General features: G+C 38.3%; 1 protein-coding gene across 3 annotated transcripts in view; it reads left to right on the top strand.

The window, feature by feature from the left end:
- Atad2 (ATPase family AAA domain containing 2) overlaps positions 1–15612 on the top strand; it is a 42501-nt gene that overhangs the window by 8880 nt on the left and 18009 nt on the right. For all 3 annotated transcript variants that reach the window (XM_028753884.1, XM_028753883.1, XM_028753885.1), the window contains exons 4-13: positions 718–883; positions 1324–1426; positions 1581–1668; positions 2728–2877; positions 4352–4469; positions 8339–8446; positions 9605–9713; positions 10052–10167; positions 11289–11463; positions 12864–12952. In XM_028753884.1, coding sequence (XP_028609717.1) covers positions 718–883; positions 1324–1426; positions 1581–1668; positions 2728–2877; positions 4352–4469; positions 8339–8446; positions 9605–9713; positions 10052–10167; positions 11289–11463; positions 12864–12952 — 1222 coding nt within the window. The remainder of the gene's footprint in view (positions 1–717; positions 884–1323; positions 1427–1580; positions 1669–2727; positions 2878–4351; positions 4470–8338; positions 8447–9604; positions 9714–10051; positions 10168–11288; positions 11464–12863; positions 12953–15612) is intronic.

Genomic DNA, 15612 nt, shown 5'->3' with positions numbered 1-15612 from the left:
TTTTTTTTTTTTTTTTTTTAAAGATTTATTTATTTATTTTATTTATGAATATACTGTAGCTGTCTTCAGACACACCAGAAGAGGGTATCTAGTCTCATTACGGATGGTTGTGAGCCACCATGTGGTTGCTGGGATTTGAACTCATGACCTCTGGAAGAGCAGTCAGTGCTCTTAACCACTAACCCATCTCTCCAGCCCCAGACTGATCTTTTAACTCAGGATATGCCTGAGCTTCTTGACGGCAGGGATTGCAGGCATTGTGCCACTACACTTGGCTTTATCTCTTGTCTTTCAATAGACTTGAGCTGTTATTTATTGTGAGCTATTACAAATTGCTTTAATTTTTTTTTTTTTTTTGAGACAGGGATTTTCTGTGCAGCCCTGGCTGTCCTGGAACTCACTCTGTAGACCAGGCTGGCCTCAAACTCAGAGATCCGCCTGCCTCTGCCTCCCAAGTGCTGGGATTAAAGGCATGCCACTGCCCGGCTCTGCTTTAAACTTTCAAATACGAGTCTTCATATGACATATCTTCTCTGAAGTGAGGTAGATTATACCATAGGTATATGTTGTAACTTAATTTTTTTTTTTTTTTAGAAAAAATTAGTTTAAGGTGCTATAATTTTACTGTGTGAAAGTTGCTGTCCTGTTGTGCATTTTCAAGTTGTTTTGCTAATACTTATTTAAAATCTGTTTATTTTTCTGTACATATCTGTAAAGACAAAGTTACACCAGTTATTCATTCGTTGAGGAATAGAAACATTACTCTAAGTACAGAACGTTTGCATGAACAAAATGGAGATGTTGAAGTTCGAAGAAGTTGTAGGATTAGAAGTCGTTACAGTACCATGAACCAATCTGTGCTATTTGACAAGCTTATAACAAAGTAAGTAAAAATGCTTAAAATCAAACTTACGTATCTAGAACAAACGTTATCGGTGAAGGATTGTGAAATTTTACTATTATCCTTTCTCCCCCTCCCCTGACACATAAAACTATGTAATTGGCTGTCCTTAAACTCAGGTCTCCCTGCCTTTGCCTCCCAAGTGCTGGAATCAAAGGTGTATGCCACCGCCCTGGTTCCCCCACCCTTTTCTCTCCCTAGAATTTAAGTATTGAATATTTATTTTGTGCTTGCACTACAACTAAGCTGCATTCCTCATCCCATCCTGAACATTGTAATCTATTTGATTTGTGTGAAACTTACAGGAGAATAGCTATTAGTAACTTATCCTATATATGTGTGTAATTTCTTGGAAAGAAATATTGAATATTTTACCCAAGTATGTTAATGCCTCCTGGCTGAAATTCTTACTCTTTCTGAAGCACTGCTGAAGCTGTACTTCAGAAGATGGATGACATGAAAAAGATGCGTAGACAGCGAATGAAGAAACTTGAAGATTTGGGAGTGTTCAATGAAACAGAAGAGGTAATTAATCATTTTGTCCAGCACTTGTTGATTTGTCACAAATTATTACTAGAATTATAAGTTTATAGTATGTCTACATTTTAAGAATAATTAGGTTTTAATTTTTATGTGAACTTATACTAAATATTAAAGGATTTTATTTAAACATTTGTAGAGTAATCTTACTATGTACACAAGAGGAAAACGGAAGGCTGTTCAGCAAGCTGATGAAGAAACAACTGATAACCAAGATGGCAGTGTGGGTTAGTTTTCTTTTTATCTCATGTTTTCTGGCTTCAAAGTTAAGCCTTTATATAATATATATGATTTATTTTATGTATATGAGTACACCGTTGTCTTCAGATACAACAGAAGAGGGCATCAGATCCCATTATAGATGATTGTGAGCAACCATGTGGGTGCTGGGAATTGAACTCAGGACCTCTGGAAGAGCAGTCAGTGCTCTTAATTGCTGACTCATTCTCTGGCTTCCAAAGTTAATCATTTTTAACTTAGTAGGGAATAGCTTTCTTATTTAGATTCTGTGACATTTACTGTAGTTTGTGCTGGTTATAATTTAAAAGAAATACAGACAATCAGAAAAGGATAGTATGTTTTGTTGGAGAAAGTAACTGAAATCAACAGTTTTAAAGTAATAATTACTTTGCTTGTATAATAAAACTACAGATAGTTTATCATCATCTCTATTTTAGTTAAAGTAATTAAAGTTAATTATGCTACTGATTTTGAAACTTAATAGCATATTCTATTTTTTCTTGAGTAAAAAAGGTTTTCTAAAATATGTTGGTGAAGACACAATCTTACCATTATCATAAATGTATTTGTTACACTGACATAATTCTCATAGCCAGAGAACTAGGACTGTGGTGAGCCGCCATGTGGGTGCTGTCAACTGAACCCAGGATATCTGGAAGCTCTCAACCACTGAGCCATTGCTCCAATCCCTTCACAACCCCTTATCCCCAACCCCTGCACCTAAGTTTTAATTCTATGATTTTTACTTCTATTTTGAAAAATTCTTAATTATTATTTGAGTAATGGAAGAGCAGGTAAATTCTTTAAAAACCCCGTTCTCCTAACTCCCTATGTTAAAAATTGTTAACACTTTGGTGAGTATATTGGATATATTTCCTTTGTAAAATTTTCATTACATTAATTTGGGGATTGATGTCGCAGGACAGTTGCAGAACTTGGTTTTCTGACTTTGTGGGTCCTGGGAGTGGAACTCATTTTGTCAGTTTAGTGGTAGTTACCCTTCCTTGCTGGCATCTCTCTGGCCTCCTGCTTAATATTAATTGTAGAGTCGTCTGAAGAGGGTGAAGAGCAAGAGGATGATGATGGTGAAGATGAGGAAGATGATGAAGATGAAGAAGATGGAGAAGAAGATAATCAAAAAAGATACTATCTTAGGCAGAGAAAAGCAACTGTTTACTACCAGGCTCCACTGGAAAGTAAGAACTGCAAATGATCTTTCAGGAGAAAGATATCCATTATCTTATTTTTACTGTCTTTCTGCTTTTTTTCCTTTTTAAAAACATTTTTTATTACACTTAAAGTATTCTGTGTGGTATATATGTGTGCTTGTGCACATGCCATTGTGCACATGGGAGTGCACTCAGAAGACAACTTGGAATCAGCTGTCTTGAACTAGGTGAGCCTTAGGAATCACACTCACTCCATGTAGCAAGGGCCTTTACCTATTCACCTTTCTAGCCCTGTTTGGTTTTTGGTTTCTTTTTTTTTTTTCTTTCTCTCTCTCTCTCTCTCTCTCTCTTTCTCTCTCTTTCTTTCTTTCTTTCTTTCTTTCTTTCTTTCTTTCTTTCTTTCTTTCTTTCTTTCTTTCTTTCTTTCTTTCTTTCTTTCGAGACAGGGTTTTTCTGTATATCCTTGGCTGTCCTGGAACTCACGGTGTTGACCAGGCTGGCCTCAAACTCAGAAATCGCCTTCCTCTGCCTCCCAACTGCTGGGATTAAAGGCGTGGGCCACCACTGCCCGGCTGGTTTTGGTTTCTTAAAAAAAAAAATTTTTTTTCACTTTCACTTTGCTAAATGCTGATACTGCTTTTATTTGAGACAGGTCATTTTGACCAGGCTGGCCTCAAACTCAGAAATCTGCCTTCCTCTGCCTCCCAAGTGCTGGGATTAAAGGCGTGGGCCACCACTGCCCGGCTGGTTTTGGTTTCTTTAAAAAAAAAAAAAAATTTTTTTTTCACTTTCACTTTCACTTTGCTAAATGCTGATACTGCTTTTATTTGAGACAGGACATTTTGACCAGGCTGGCCTCAAACTTGGGGCAATCCCACTGTCTTGACCCTCTTGAGTCTTGGGATTATAGGTGTGTGTCACCATGCTCTGATAGTATTTTTGTAATATTCCAAATTAGATGTGAAAGGGTGGTTTATTCCATTGTCGTTTCTTGCTATTTTGAGATTTGGGCAATTTTTTTTATCTTATGTATATAAAGATAAGATGTCTTGATTTCTATTACATCATACTTAATACATTAGAGCTTTTATGCCTTTATAATCATAAGACTTGTGTGTGGCTGGTGTGTGTTTTACTTGGTTGTCCTATACATACTTTATACTTGTCTGTTGTGAGTCTGTGTGCAGCACCTGCATGCAAGTACCCACTAAGGCCAAAAAGGTCTCCTGTAGTTGGAGTTACAGATGCTGTAAGTCACTTTGTGTGAATACTAGGAATGGAACCTAGGTCTTCTCACAGCAATGCTCAGCAACTGCTGAATTCTCTCCAGCCTCCCACTATATTTTTAATATCAACCCCACAGAGAAATAAAATGACAAAAGTAAAATCTTCTATAGATACTACTAGCATTTTCATGGAAGGTAGCACCTTTGTAAATATTTAAAGGACAAAATTACTTTTTTATATTTTCTATAATATGTGCTCATATTTCTTTTTCTAGAACCTCGTCACCAGAGAAAGCCCAACATGTTTTATAGTGGCCCAGCTTCTCCTGCAAGACCAAGATACCGATTGTCTTCTACAGGACCAAGAAGTCCCTATTGTAAACGAATGAACAGGTTAGGTTTGAAATAGTGATCAATTTATGATAACATAACTGGCTGTGTTATGACAGGATTCTAGAGTCTTTGGATTGAGTGTATTAGGATAGAATTCTAGAATTTCATATATGCTAGAGCTCTGGTATGCATTTAGTGCTCTAATTCCCATTACCAGTGACTCTTTTTGCTTTTGCTTTCATTAGTAGGAAGTATTAGTAACTACTTGGTAAGGTAGTTTATTCCGTTGTAGCACATCGAATGATGGATCTACTTTGACTTAGTGTATATTGTAGTTAGGCTCTGTGTTAAGTATTTTACAAAGATTATTTCATTTTTTTTTTTTTTTAAAGGTTTATTTATTTATATGAATACACTGTAGCTGTCTTCAGATACACCAGAAGAGGGCATCAGATCCTACTAGAGATGGTTGTTAGCCACCATGTGGTTGCTGGGAATTGAACTCAGGACCTCTGGAAGAGCAGTCAGTGCTCTTAACCGCTGAGCTATCTCTCCAGCCCCCAAAGATTATTTCATTTAAAATTCACATTTAGATTGTAGCCTTTTCTATGTACTTCCACAACCATAATCTCCCTCCACCTTAAATATTCTAAGTTATACAGCTTCTAGACTGGATCATGACACTGGCCATCTTTTTCTGGATCTATTTTATAGTTTATTTCTTTTATGTTTTAGAAGAAATTGTTTGTTTCACTAAAGAATTTCTTTTTAAAGAAAACCCAATAGTTGTTTTCTTTCCAATTTAAGTTTACAGGGACAGCCTGTACTTATTTTCCCATCCTATGTAGTATAAGGTTTTCTGATAGAACAACGAAGGTTTGGATAGTGTTACAATGGCCTGTAAATAGAAACAAGGACAAGAATGATAAAATATATCAGAAATAAGACTGAAGGCATAGTTTTTAGCTACTTAAACAATTGTCAGGGACTCTGTAAACAATCTGATCATGTGTTGGTCATGGAAAGCAGGAATGTTTTTAAGTGTTGAGGGATCATTGAGGAGAGATAGCGTAAAGGTGTGTGCCACCACCGCCTGAAGACTCATCTCTTTTAGGAAAAATAAGTATATTTGTATTCTTGCATGTTGTAATTTTGTCAGAATCACAACTAGACACTCTGGGTTTCTTTTCTCATCATCCCTTTCCACTTAACTGAAGGATGGAAGATCAGGAAGGCAGATTCCTTCCACCTGTCAGAGCTACTCAAGATCAGTTATGCTTGAAAAGATTCTGCGTTTTCAGTATTTTCATGAGCTCATTAGACTACTGTTAAAAGCCAGACTCGGTGCTTCAGCCCTTTAATCCCATCTGGAAACTGATGCATGAAGACTGACAGTTTAAGGCCTGCCTGGGCCTACAGAGCAGTTCAAGGCCAGCCTAGTCAACTTAGCTCCAAAAGACCCTGTCTCCAAAAAGAGAAATACATTCTTCAAAGACCATATTCCCAGTGACCTATTCCTTACTCTAGGCTCCACTTTGTAATGACACATTCATTTATGAACTCATAAATGGGTTAATCCACTGATGATGTCAGCGTTCTCATGGTATGCTTACCTCCCAATAATGCCACTACCTGGTGACAAGCCTTTAATAGAGAAGCCTTTGGGGTTGAAGGGGTCTTCTGTTTACAAAACATACCTTTTATTGGTCTACAAGGCTTTGTTGTTTGCTTATAACTTACTGGTTTGTGAAATAAACTAGAAACCACCAGTACACTGGTATTTGGCTCTTTGGAACCGATGTAGTATTGAATTTGAACACTCTTCTGATATTTTGGGGAGAGTTATTGAACCCTTGAGCTTCAGTGACCCTGGCTGTAAAATGAGCCTACTAATAATGTATGTTGTCCAGAATTTTAATTAAGATCAAATAAGGAGGCTGGTTGGTATAGCTCAGTGGTAGAGCATTTGCTAAACATAGGCAAGGCCTTGGATTTAATATTCACTAGTTGGGGCAGTAGGTGATGGGAAATAAATACTAAGTCAATCAGGTATATGGAAAAGTCAGTAAATACAACATTTTCAACATTTTTTAAATTGTGAAATCTGTCTTAATTCTATGACTATATATTAATTTTACATATAACGAGGATATTTTGAGTATTGATGGTAATACTGAATAGGTAGGCTTGTGCTAGATAATTTTAGCTGCAGGATGATTAGAGAAATAGTCTTGGGTATGTAGATGAGTTATTTTCTCATTTATTCTGGCTTTACAAACCATTTCTCAAAACCCTAGAGATGATTTGTGTTGAAATGTCAGGTTTTTGGAAATGTTTACAAGGGTTATCGTGTAACACAAAATAAGTAACAGTATCAAGTTACCTGAGCCAATACTGCATAGTCAAGGATGTTCTTATTCCCATTGTAACTCACCATAGTGGTGTAGAGACCATAGAGTGAGCTATTTAGGGTTCTATTTTCTTTGCCGAATAATTATAATTAGTTCACAGAGGTTTGTTTATTTTATCTGTTTGGGTGTTTTGGCTCTATGTATATCTGTTCATCTTTTGTATGCAATGCCTGTGGATGGAGGCATTGGATAACCTGGGACTAGAGTTAACAAAGGCAGTTGCGAGCCTCTGTGTGAGTGCTGGTGGGAATTGAACCTAGGTCCTCTAAAAGAGCAGCAAGTTCTAACCTCTTAAGACATCTCTCCACCCCAAATTTTGTTTTGGGGCTTGTTTTTGTGGTTAGTGGTGGTGGTGGTTTTTGGAGATGGAATCTCTGTGTACCTTGGCTGTCCTTCCTAGAACTCATTCTGTAGACTAGGCTGTCCTTGAATTCACATAGAATTCTCCCTCTGCTTCACTGGTGCTGGGATTAAAGGGGTATTGTATTACATTTAAGTAAATTCTTTACTATTTCCCAGAGCTTCATGTAGTATAAGTAAACATTCTACTACTAAGGTGTACTCTTAGACTGCATAGCATTTTAATAATCAGTACGTTTTCTTAGTGTGTGGTGTGTGGTGGTGTATGCTGTGCACATGAAGGTTAGAGGACAGCTTGAGGAAGTCAGTTCTCTCATTTTTTGGGTCCCAGGAATTAAACTCACCCAGTCAGCCTGGTGATAGGCACTCTTACTGAGCAATCTTGCTGACCTTTAAGTCTTTTTTGCTGGTATTTTTCCTTCATTAATTATCTTTTTTTAAAAAATTACTTAATATTTCAAAAACAGTGGTTTCTAATATAAAACCTTCATATAATATTGAAAATGTATGCTCAGCCAGGCCTGGGCCATCCATATACTGTTACTTGCAGCACTTGGGAGGCAGGGGCAGTGAGGTCTTGGAGTTTGAGGCCACCCTGCGCTACAAATGAGTTTCAGCTAAGCGAGTACTACACAGAGAGACTGTTTCAAGATTAAGAAGTCACTGCCAGTATTGTCTTTTACCTTAGTAAGCATCTGATGGTCAGCTCTAACACACCCTCTTGGTTTTCTTCTCTTTCTCTTGGTTGTATCTTTTACCTCAAAACCCAACAATCATTTCACTGTTTTATTTATTTTTATTTTTTGTTGTACTAAATATGCAGGTTTGTACCAGATAGTTTTAGCTGCAGGATGATTACAGAAATAGTCTTGGGTATGTAGATGAGTTATTTTCTCATTTATTCTGGCTTAACAAACCATTTCTCAAAACCCTAGAGATCATTTGTGTTGAAATGTCAGGTTTTTGGAAATGTTTACAAGGGTTATCATGTAATACATAACAAGTAACAGTATCACCTTAAATTTATATAATATATCAATTATAAAAATGAATATATATTAAGTTTATATTTCTTTTAGGTCATTAGCTATTTCTGATACTTAAGTCTTCTGCCCCTTTTTCTGTTTCCTTCATTGTGATTTCAATTCCGCTGTTTAGGCGAAGGCATGCCATCCACAGTAGTGACTCTACTTCCTCCTCTTCCTCCTCTGAAGATGAGTGCTTTGAGAGGAGAAGAAAAAGGAACCGAAATAGAGCTATTAACAGGTGAGCGCTGAGCCTGATGTGTGTTGGGGGAGGGTAGAGTGGGGGCTCACACCTTTAATTCAAGCTCTCCTGGGGTGAGATCGAAGGCATAAAAGTTCTAGGCCCAGCATGGGCTTTGTGGTAAGCCTGATCTCAAAACAAACAAACAAAATATTGAGGGGAGGGCAGGTGGAATGGATGACTTCTACATTGATGACTTTTAAAACTACCAAATATATTTTAAAAATATTTTTTCTTACAATTATAAACACATGATATGTCAGCTTTTGCATACGTGCATGCCATGATTTGCCTGTGGAGGTCAGAGGATTGATTTAATTGGTTTCTCCTTCTGCTGTGTGGGTTCCAGAGATTAAAAAGTTGACAGACTTGACATTGCTTCTGAGATGTTGCTGGCCTTGAATACCTTTTTATGGCTGTGGGAAAGTAGAATAATTTAGGAATAATAAGTATAGCTTAGCCGATTAAAAGGTTGCACCAGATGTTAATACAAAGCGAACTCCTGCCTTATTAGAAATACCTATAGTTGACACAAATGGTAGAATAGAACATGGTTACTGAAACAGGAGGGTTGGGTGGCTGGATGGGTTGGTGGACTGTTGTTCTTGAGACAAGGTCTGATGTAGCTCACACTGACTTAGAACTTGCTGTAAGTAGTTCAGGATCTTGAACTCCCTAATTTCCCAAGTGCTGGCAGGCACTACCCACCATGCTGTGCAGTACCTACCTGATGGCTTACAGATGTCTGTAACTGCAGTTCCATGTGTTCATATAGAATCCAAAGGTTGACACTGGGTGTGTCTCATAGTCACACACCACTCTGTTTTGAGACAGGGTCTCTGACTAACCTAGAGCTCATCCTTTAGGCTAACTCAATTGCTGTGGAGATTCCTTTTCTCTACCTCCAGAATCCTAAGATTACAGAGGGCCTGCTACCTCTACCCATATTTTAGTAGATTTGGGTATTAATATATTTAATAGAACTAAATCAATCTTGTCCTCTGCTTTGGCAAAAAACACTTTACCCACTGAGCCATTTTCCCCAGCCCCAAACATTTTTTAATAAGAGTAATATTGTAACATGGAATTTAGAGAGAAGGATGATTTGATGTGTGTCTTTATATATATATATGTATGTGTCCATGTGTTTTTTAATAGGTGTCTCCCACTAAATTTTCGGAAAGATGAAATAAGAGGGATTTATAAAGATCGAATGAAAATTGGAGCAAACCTTGCTGATGTTGATCCAATGCAACTAGATTCTTCAGTGAGTATTTTAAGATTTGTGCTTGACTTGAGGTGTAATTTCAATCACTTTATTTTTGTCTTACAGGTAAATAAAACTTTTTTTCTCTAAATTTTTGTATATATTTTAAAAGCAAAAATCTTTGGGGAATTGGAGAGATAGTTCAGCATTTATAGCATTTGTGGCTCTTAGGGAGGACCTGAGTTTAATTCCTAGCATCCACATGGTAGAGCCACATATAAAATAAACAGTAAAAAAAATATCTTTGGAATATTGTTAATCAGTTGATGTGGGTTGGTTGTGGAGACATAAGACAACATTTTAATTTTAATTCAGATCTGTGTCCTGTTTCACTGCAGGTGCGATTTGATAGTGTTGGTGGCCTGTCCAGTCACATTGCAGCTCTAAAAGAGATGGTGGTATTTCCCTTACTTTATCCAGAAGTCTTTGAAAAGTTTAAAATTCAACCCCCAAGGTAATAAAAGATGCCTTTACTTATAGCCACAGTATGTGCAGTGCTACCGTTACTCATTTTGACTTCTTTTTTACTTAAATTTTGTGTATGTTAGAGATGTGGGTGCAGGTGCACATGCAAGCACGTGGAGGCCAGGCAGATGTCAGGAGTCTGTTCTGATACTTATCTTGAGACACTGAGTCGAGCTAGGCTGGCAACCAACGAGCCTGAGCAGCCTTCCCTCATCCTCTCACCAGCACTGGGGTTACAGGTGTACACATGACCACGGTCAACTTTTGTGTGTGTTCTGAGGATTTGAACTCAGGAGTGCAGCCAGTGCTTTTACTGGCCCAGCCATTTCCCCAGTCCTCTTAAGTATGATTGTGCATGTATGAGTGTGTGCTACCTGTCTGGGAGTGACTGTGGAGGCCAGAAGAGGTCACTCAATCCCTAGGGCTGGGGTTGCACAGTTGTAAGCCATCAAGCTCTGGTCTTCTGGAAGAAAATCAGGTGCCCTTAATCACACATCTGGCAACCTGAGTTCTAGAGCCATAGTAATAGGTGGAAGGAGAGAACCAGCTCCACAGTTATTCTCCAGTCTACACACAGAATCACTAATGATTTTTTTTTTTTCTGTTTTTCGAGAGAGGGTTTCTCTGTGTAGTCCTGGCTGTCCTGGAACTCACTCTGTAGACCAGGCTGGCCTTGAGCTCAGAAATTCGCCTGCCTCTGCCTCCCAAGTGCTGGGATTAAAGGCGTGCGCCACCACCAACCGGCTACTAATGATTTTTTAAAACCAATACACACAAGTTTTTTATATATGTCTCCTTAAAATACTATCCCATCCACATAAAAATCAAGAGAGAATTGTGATTGTATTGTATAACTGCATATGCAAGGTAAGGTAATATACATATAATGTGCATGAACAGGTAATATAGGACAGTGTCTCAAATAAAAGATTCTTTGAAGTTTTCATGTTGTATTGATACTAACTCTCAGAGTTTTAACTTTGTAGAATGAAACTATTTCAGTTGTTTAATGTTTTATATTAACTAATTAAAATGGTCATGAGATTGGTTCTTAATGTTTGTTTCAGTAGTCTACCTTTTAATACTGAAAGTGTTTAACATATTTTGCAGAGGTTGTTTGTTTTATGGACCACCTGGAACTGGAAAAACACTGGTCGCTAGAGCACTTGCCAATGAGTGCAGCCAAGGGGATAAAAGAGTGGCCTTTTTCATGAGGAAAGGCGCTGATTGTCTGAGTAAATGGGTAGGAGAGTCTGAGAGACAGCTTCGATTGCTATTTGATCAGGTGATACTACATTTTACCTATATAGATTTTCTTTCCATTTTTTTTTAATTTGATGGAATAAAGTTTATTTTGGCTTAAAGTTCTAGAGAGATAAGAGTCTATTATAGTGGGGTGGCACAGCAGCAGCAGGCATGGTGGCAGAAATAGGAAGCTGGGAATTCACATCTCTCTTGAACTGGTTTCACTCCTTTTGTGCAACTCCCCTTGTTAGGTATCCTCACAGTTCTGATCTCTCTCCCCCCCCCCCCCCCCCCCCCCGCCTTCCTTAAAGTATATAATAGAGTTTGTTTAGGCCATGGGGAGAAGAGTTGAGGGAGTAGAAATAGAAAGGCAAGGAGGAGAGGCCGGACATGAGCACGCAGAGAGAGGGGGGAGGGGTTTGGTGAGGGAAGGGGAAGACAGGGTAAGGGAGCAAGAGGAGAAGAGTCAGTTCTGACATCTCTAACATCCTGGGGTCTCCATTGCAACCTAGGCTTCACTTTCACAGTTTTACAGAGTGGTCTTTCAGCCTGTTGCCCTCTCTCTGCAGGCCTTCATGCAGGAACTTCCTCTGCCACGTGGAGAACTCATACCTCATAAGGAGGAGGCGTCTCCTTCTGAGCAGTTTAATAGTAGTGGGTTATTTGCCAATATAGAAACAAGGCAATTCTTCCCTAGCATATCTTTCAGTTTCATATGCCGGATTGTATTGACAGTATAGTGTGAAGTACTAACATTCTGCTTCACTGGGGTGTACTGCTGAAGGATTTTGTGGGTTTTTTTGGTTGGTTAGTTTTGGTTGTTTGTTTAGGGTCCTTCTATATAACCCTGGCTGTCCTGTAGTTTATTATGAAGACTAGGTTGGTCTTGAAATCAGATCTGTCTCCCAAGTTCTGGGATTAAAGGTATATGCCAACATGTTTGACATTGAAAATGGGTTTGAAAACCTTTTTAGAACTAAGAGTCTTTATTTTGCCTTCACTAGAATAGTTTTTTAAGTTTTTCCTGTTGTTGAGGAATGTTTTTCTTTGTAACATGGAGGGAGACTACAGCTGTCCTCCTATTTGTTTCCATAGTCAGTAATAAAGTTTTTCTGTGTGTCCAGTAACTGTAACTTTATGAAATCCAAGGTATATAAATACTGGAATATTTTGGATATTTCAAGTTTAAAATGCAAATAAAATTTATTATATTACTATAATGTACATATGTAAAGTTCTAAAAATAGTCTTTGAACTAATAGTCTTATAAATTGTTATAAGCAACAAACTGGCAAGATTGAATGAAAATAGATTGTAAAGATATATTCCAATTTATAACTTATATATTTATAATAAATTTGAGTTAAAATGGATTGGAACTCTGATTAAATCTATTTGAGGAATCTTGTGGTAACACAGGACTATTGAACCCTCTTTTAGGCTTATCAGATGCGCCCAGCAATTATATTCTTTGATGAAATCGATGGTTTGGCTCCAGTACGATCTAGCAGGCAAGATCAGATTCACAGGTAAACTTGATTAAGTTGTGTTAATGTTATATAAATGATAAGAATCAAATGAGGGCAAGAACTCAGCCCACAGAATCAACTGACTGGGATTCAAGTGGGCCTATACAGATTAGAGAGCTTCTGACTTAAGTCCTGTGAATGGTTGTATAGCTCCGTGTTCTTGTGGAATTCCTAACAGTGGGAGTGAGGGTTGTCGCTGACTCTTGTTTGCCTTTGGGACCCTTTTTCTCCTACTAGGTTACCTAGTCTAGCCTTGATGTGAGAATATATGTTTGGTCTTACTATATGCTTGTCATGCCATGTCTGTTGAAGTCCCTGGGAGGCCTCCTGTTTTATGAAGGGAGGTAGGGGAGGAACTTGTGGGAGAGGAGGGAGGGCAAACTGCAATCAGGATGTAATATATAAGAAAAGGAAAATGTTTTCAAATAAAAAAAGAACAATTAAGATACTATATTTAATATGAAAAAGATAAATCATGAAAGAAACCCAAATACATATTTATATCTATCTATAGATAGATAAAGGTGGTTTTTTTTTTTAACAGTTAGCCAGTTTTGAGTATTAGGTTATTAGCAATACAGTTTTAAAGTCTTGGTTATAGACTTAATGTATGATACAGGCATTGATAATAATAAGGCTTTGTCTAGAATGTGGCTGACCTAGCCAATCTGTACTCCTAGCTTGTCTACAACTAAGACCTGAGAATTAGGTTTGCTTTACCAAATTTTATGCTCAAATATTTAAATATCTTAAATGTTGCCAATTAATTCAGATGCTTTCCCCTTTTTAAACTTCCAGTAATAAGTTAAAAGTACTGGGGATCGTTCTGGGGCCTTAAACTTTCTGCGAAAGTGCTTTACCACTGAGATATATTCAGGTTAAGGTGCTGTCTTAGTCACTGACTTGCTTTGGAGAGACACTGTGACCAAAGCAACTCTTAAGCTTACAGTTTAAGATTAGTCTGTTATGTCAGGGAACGTGGTACTTGCAGGCAGGAGCTGGAGAAGTAGCTGAGAGCTTTACATTCCTGATCCACAAGCAGCACAGAGAGACTAGGTCTTGAATGAACTTTTTTTTTTTTTTTTTTTGGTTTTTGGTTTTTTCGAGACAGGGTTTCTCTGTGTAGCCCTGGCTGTCCTGGAACTCACTCTGTAGACCAGGCTAGCCTCGAACTCTCGAACTCAGAAATCCGCCTGCCTCTACCTTCCAAGTGCTGGGATTAAAGGCATGTGCCACCACAGCCCCCACCACCGCCCGGCCTGAATGGACTTTTGAAATCCCGAAGCCCACTGTCAGTGACACTTCCTCCAACAAGGCCACACCTCCTAATCTTTCTAAACCTTTCAAGAAGTTCCAACTGCCCCAGTGACTTAAGCATTCAAATACAAGAGTCTGTGGGTGGCATTTTTATTCAAACTGACAACAGGTACCTGGGGTCAAATAAAAATATCTCAGAGTAATTCTGCTGGTTTAAGAACACCAAACCTCATTTTAAAGGAAAAAATTGAGCTGTATGTGGTGGCACTTGCCTTCAGTCCCAACACTCAAGAGGCAGAGAGAGACAGGAGGATCTCTGATTTCAAGGCTAGCCTACTCTACAGAGTGAGCTCCAGGAGAGCCAAGAATAACAGAGAAATTTGTCTTGAGCAAACAAATAAAAAGATAGAGAAGTTGTACTTTAAAAAAAATGAAAATGAGGATGATACAAGGTAGGGTAGTTAGTTCATCCAGAGTCTAGACTGAACCAGGCCATGAGTGGAAGAGCAAGAGAGGAAGAGGGCAAAGTAGCCATGATCAAACTGGCCAGGAGCCAAGTGGCCAAGAAGCTGGATTATACAGGAATCAGAAGCTGGGGGAAGGGAAGCTCAGCCCCTGGGCTGGGGAGGGTTAGGGTAGGGATGGGCTGAGAGGTACTGGGAGGAGCCACAGGTACTGAGTGAGACTTACCCAGTGTTTAGTTGGCATCTAACATTTTTTCCCCAGGATTAGAAGAGAGCTGCAAATCTACCCCAAGTCTAGATTAGTTTGTTAGCTTTTTGTTTGTTTGAAATCTTTTTCTTTGAGGTACTAGGGAATGAACCCAAGGCCCCAAATCAACCACAGTCTCCACTCATAAGTTACTTTCAGTCCTAGTTCAGCTTTAGTATTTCAGAACTTCTTTCCAAGTAGTCTCAAACATTTTAAAAATAACTGACCGATTTTTTGAGATACCATAAAGCATATTTGCATGCCTTCATGAATGTAATTGATAGGTAGGTTTTGACCTTTCTTCCTTTCTTTTAGCAAGACAGGGTTTCTCTGTGTAGCCCTGGCTATCCTAGAACACACTCTGTAGACCAGGCTAGCTTCAAAAACCTCTGCTTCCTGTGTGCTGGGATTAAAGGTGTATGCTACCACAAGTAACTCACTTTTTTTTTTCCAGTCTTTAAAATGAGATTTTGTATTCTGAAACTAGCAAAATTACTCTCCGAGATACTATTTAGCCCAGATACCCTCTTACAGCACCTGGGATGGTTTAAATATGAATACCTCCCATATATATTCTACTTTGTTTGCCATTGTACACATAAGTTTGTTGCATAGTTTTTAGGTAATTTGTCCTATATGTAAGTCCTCGTATTTTTTCATGTTGTAGTCTTGATTTGGAACTTTCAAGTTCC

This window comes from Grammomys surdaster, unplaced genomic scaffold, assembly GCF_004785775.1.
Source record: "Grammomys surdaster isolate TR1022 unplaced genomic scaffold, NIH_TR_1.0 125974, whole genome shotgun sequence".
Classification (NCBI taxonomy): Eukaryota; Metazoa; Chordata; class Mammalia; order Rodentia; family Muridae; genus Grammomys; species Grammomys surdaster.
This window is presented reverse-complemented; position numbering and strand designations above follow the sequence as displayed.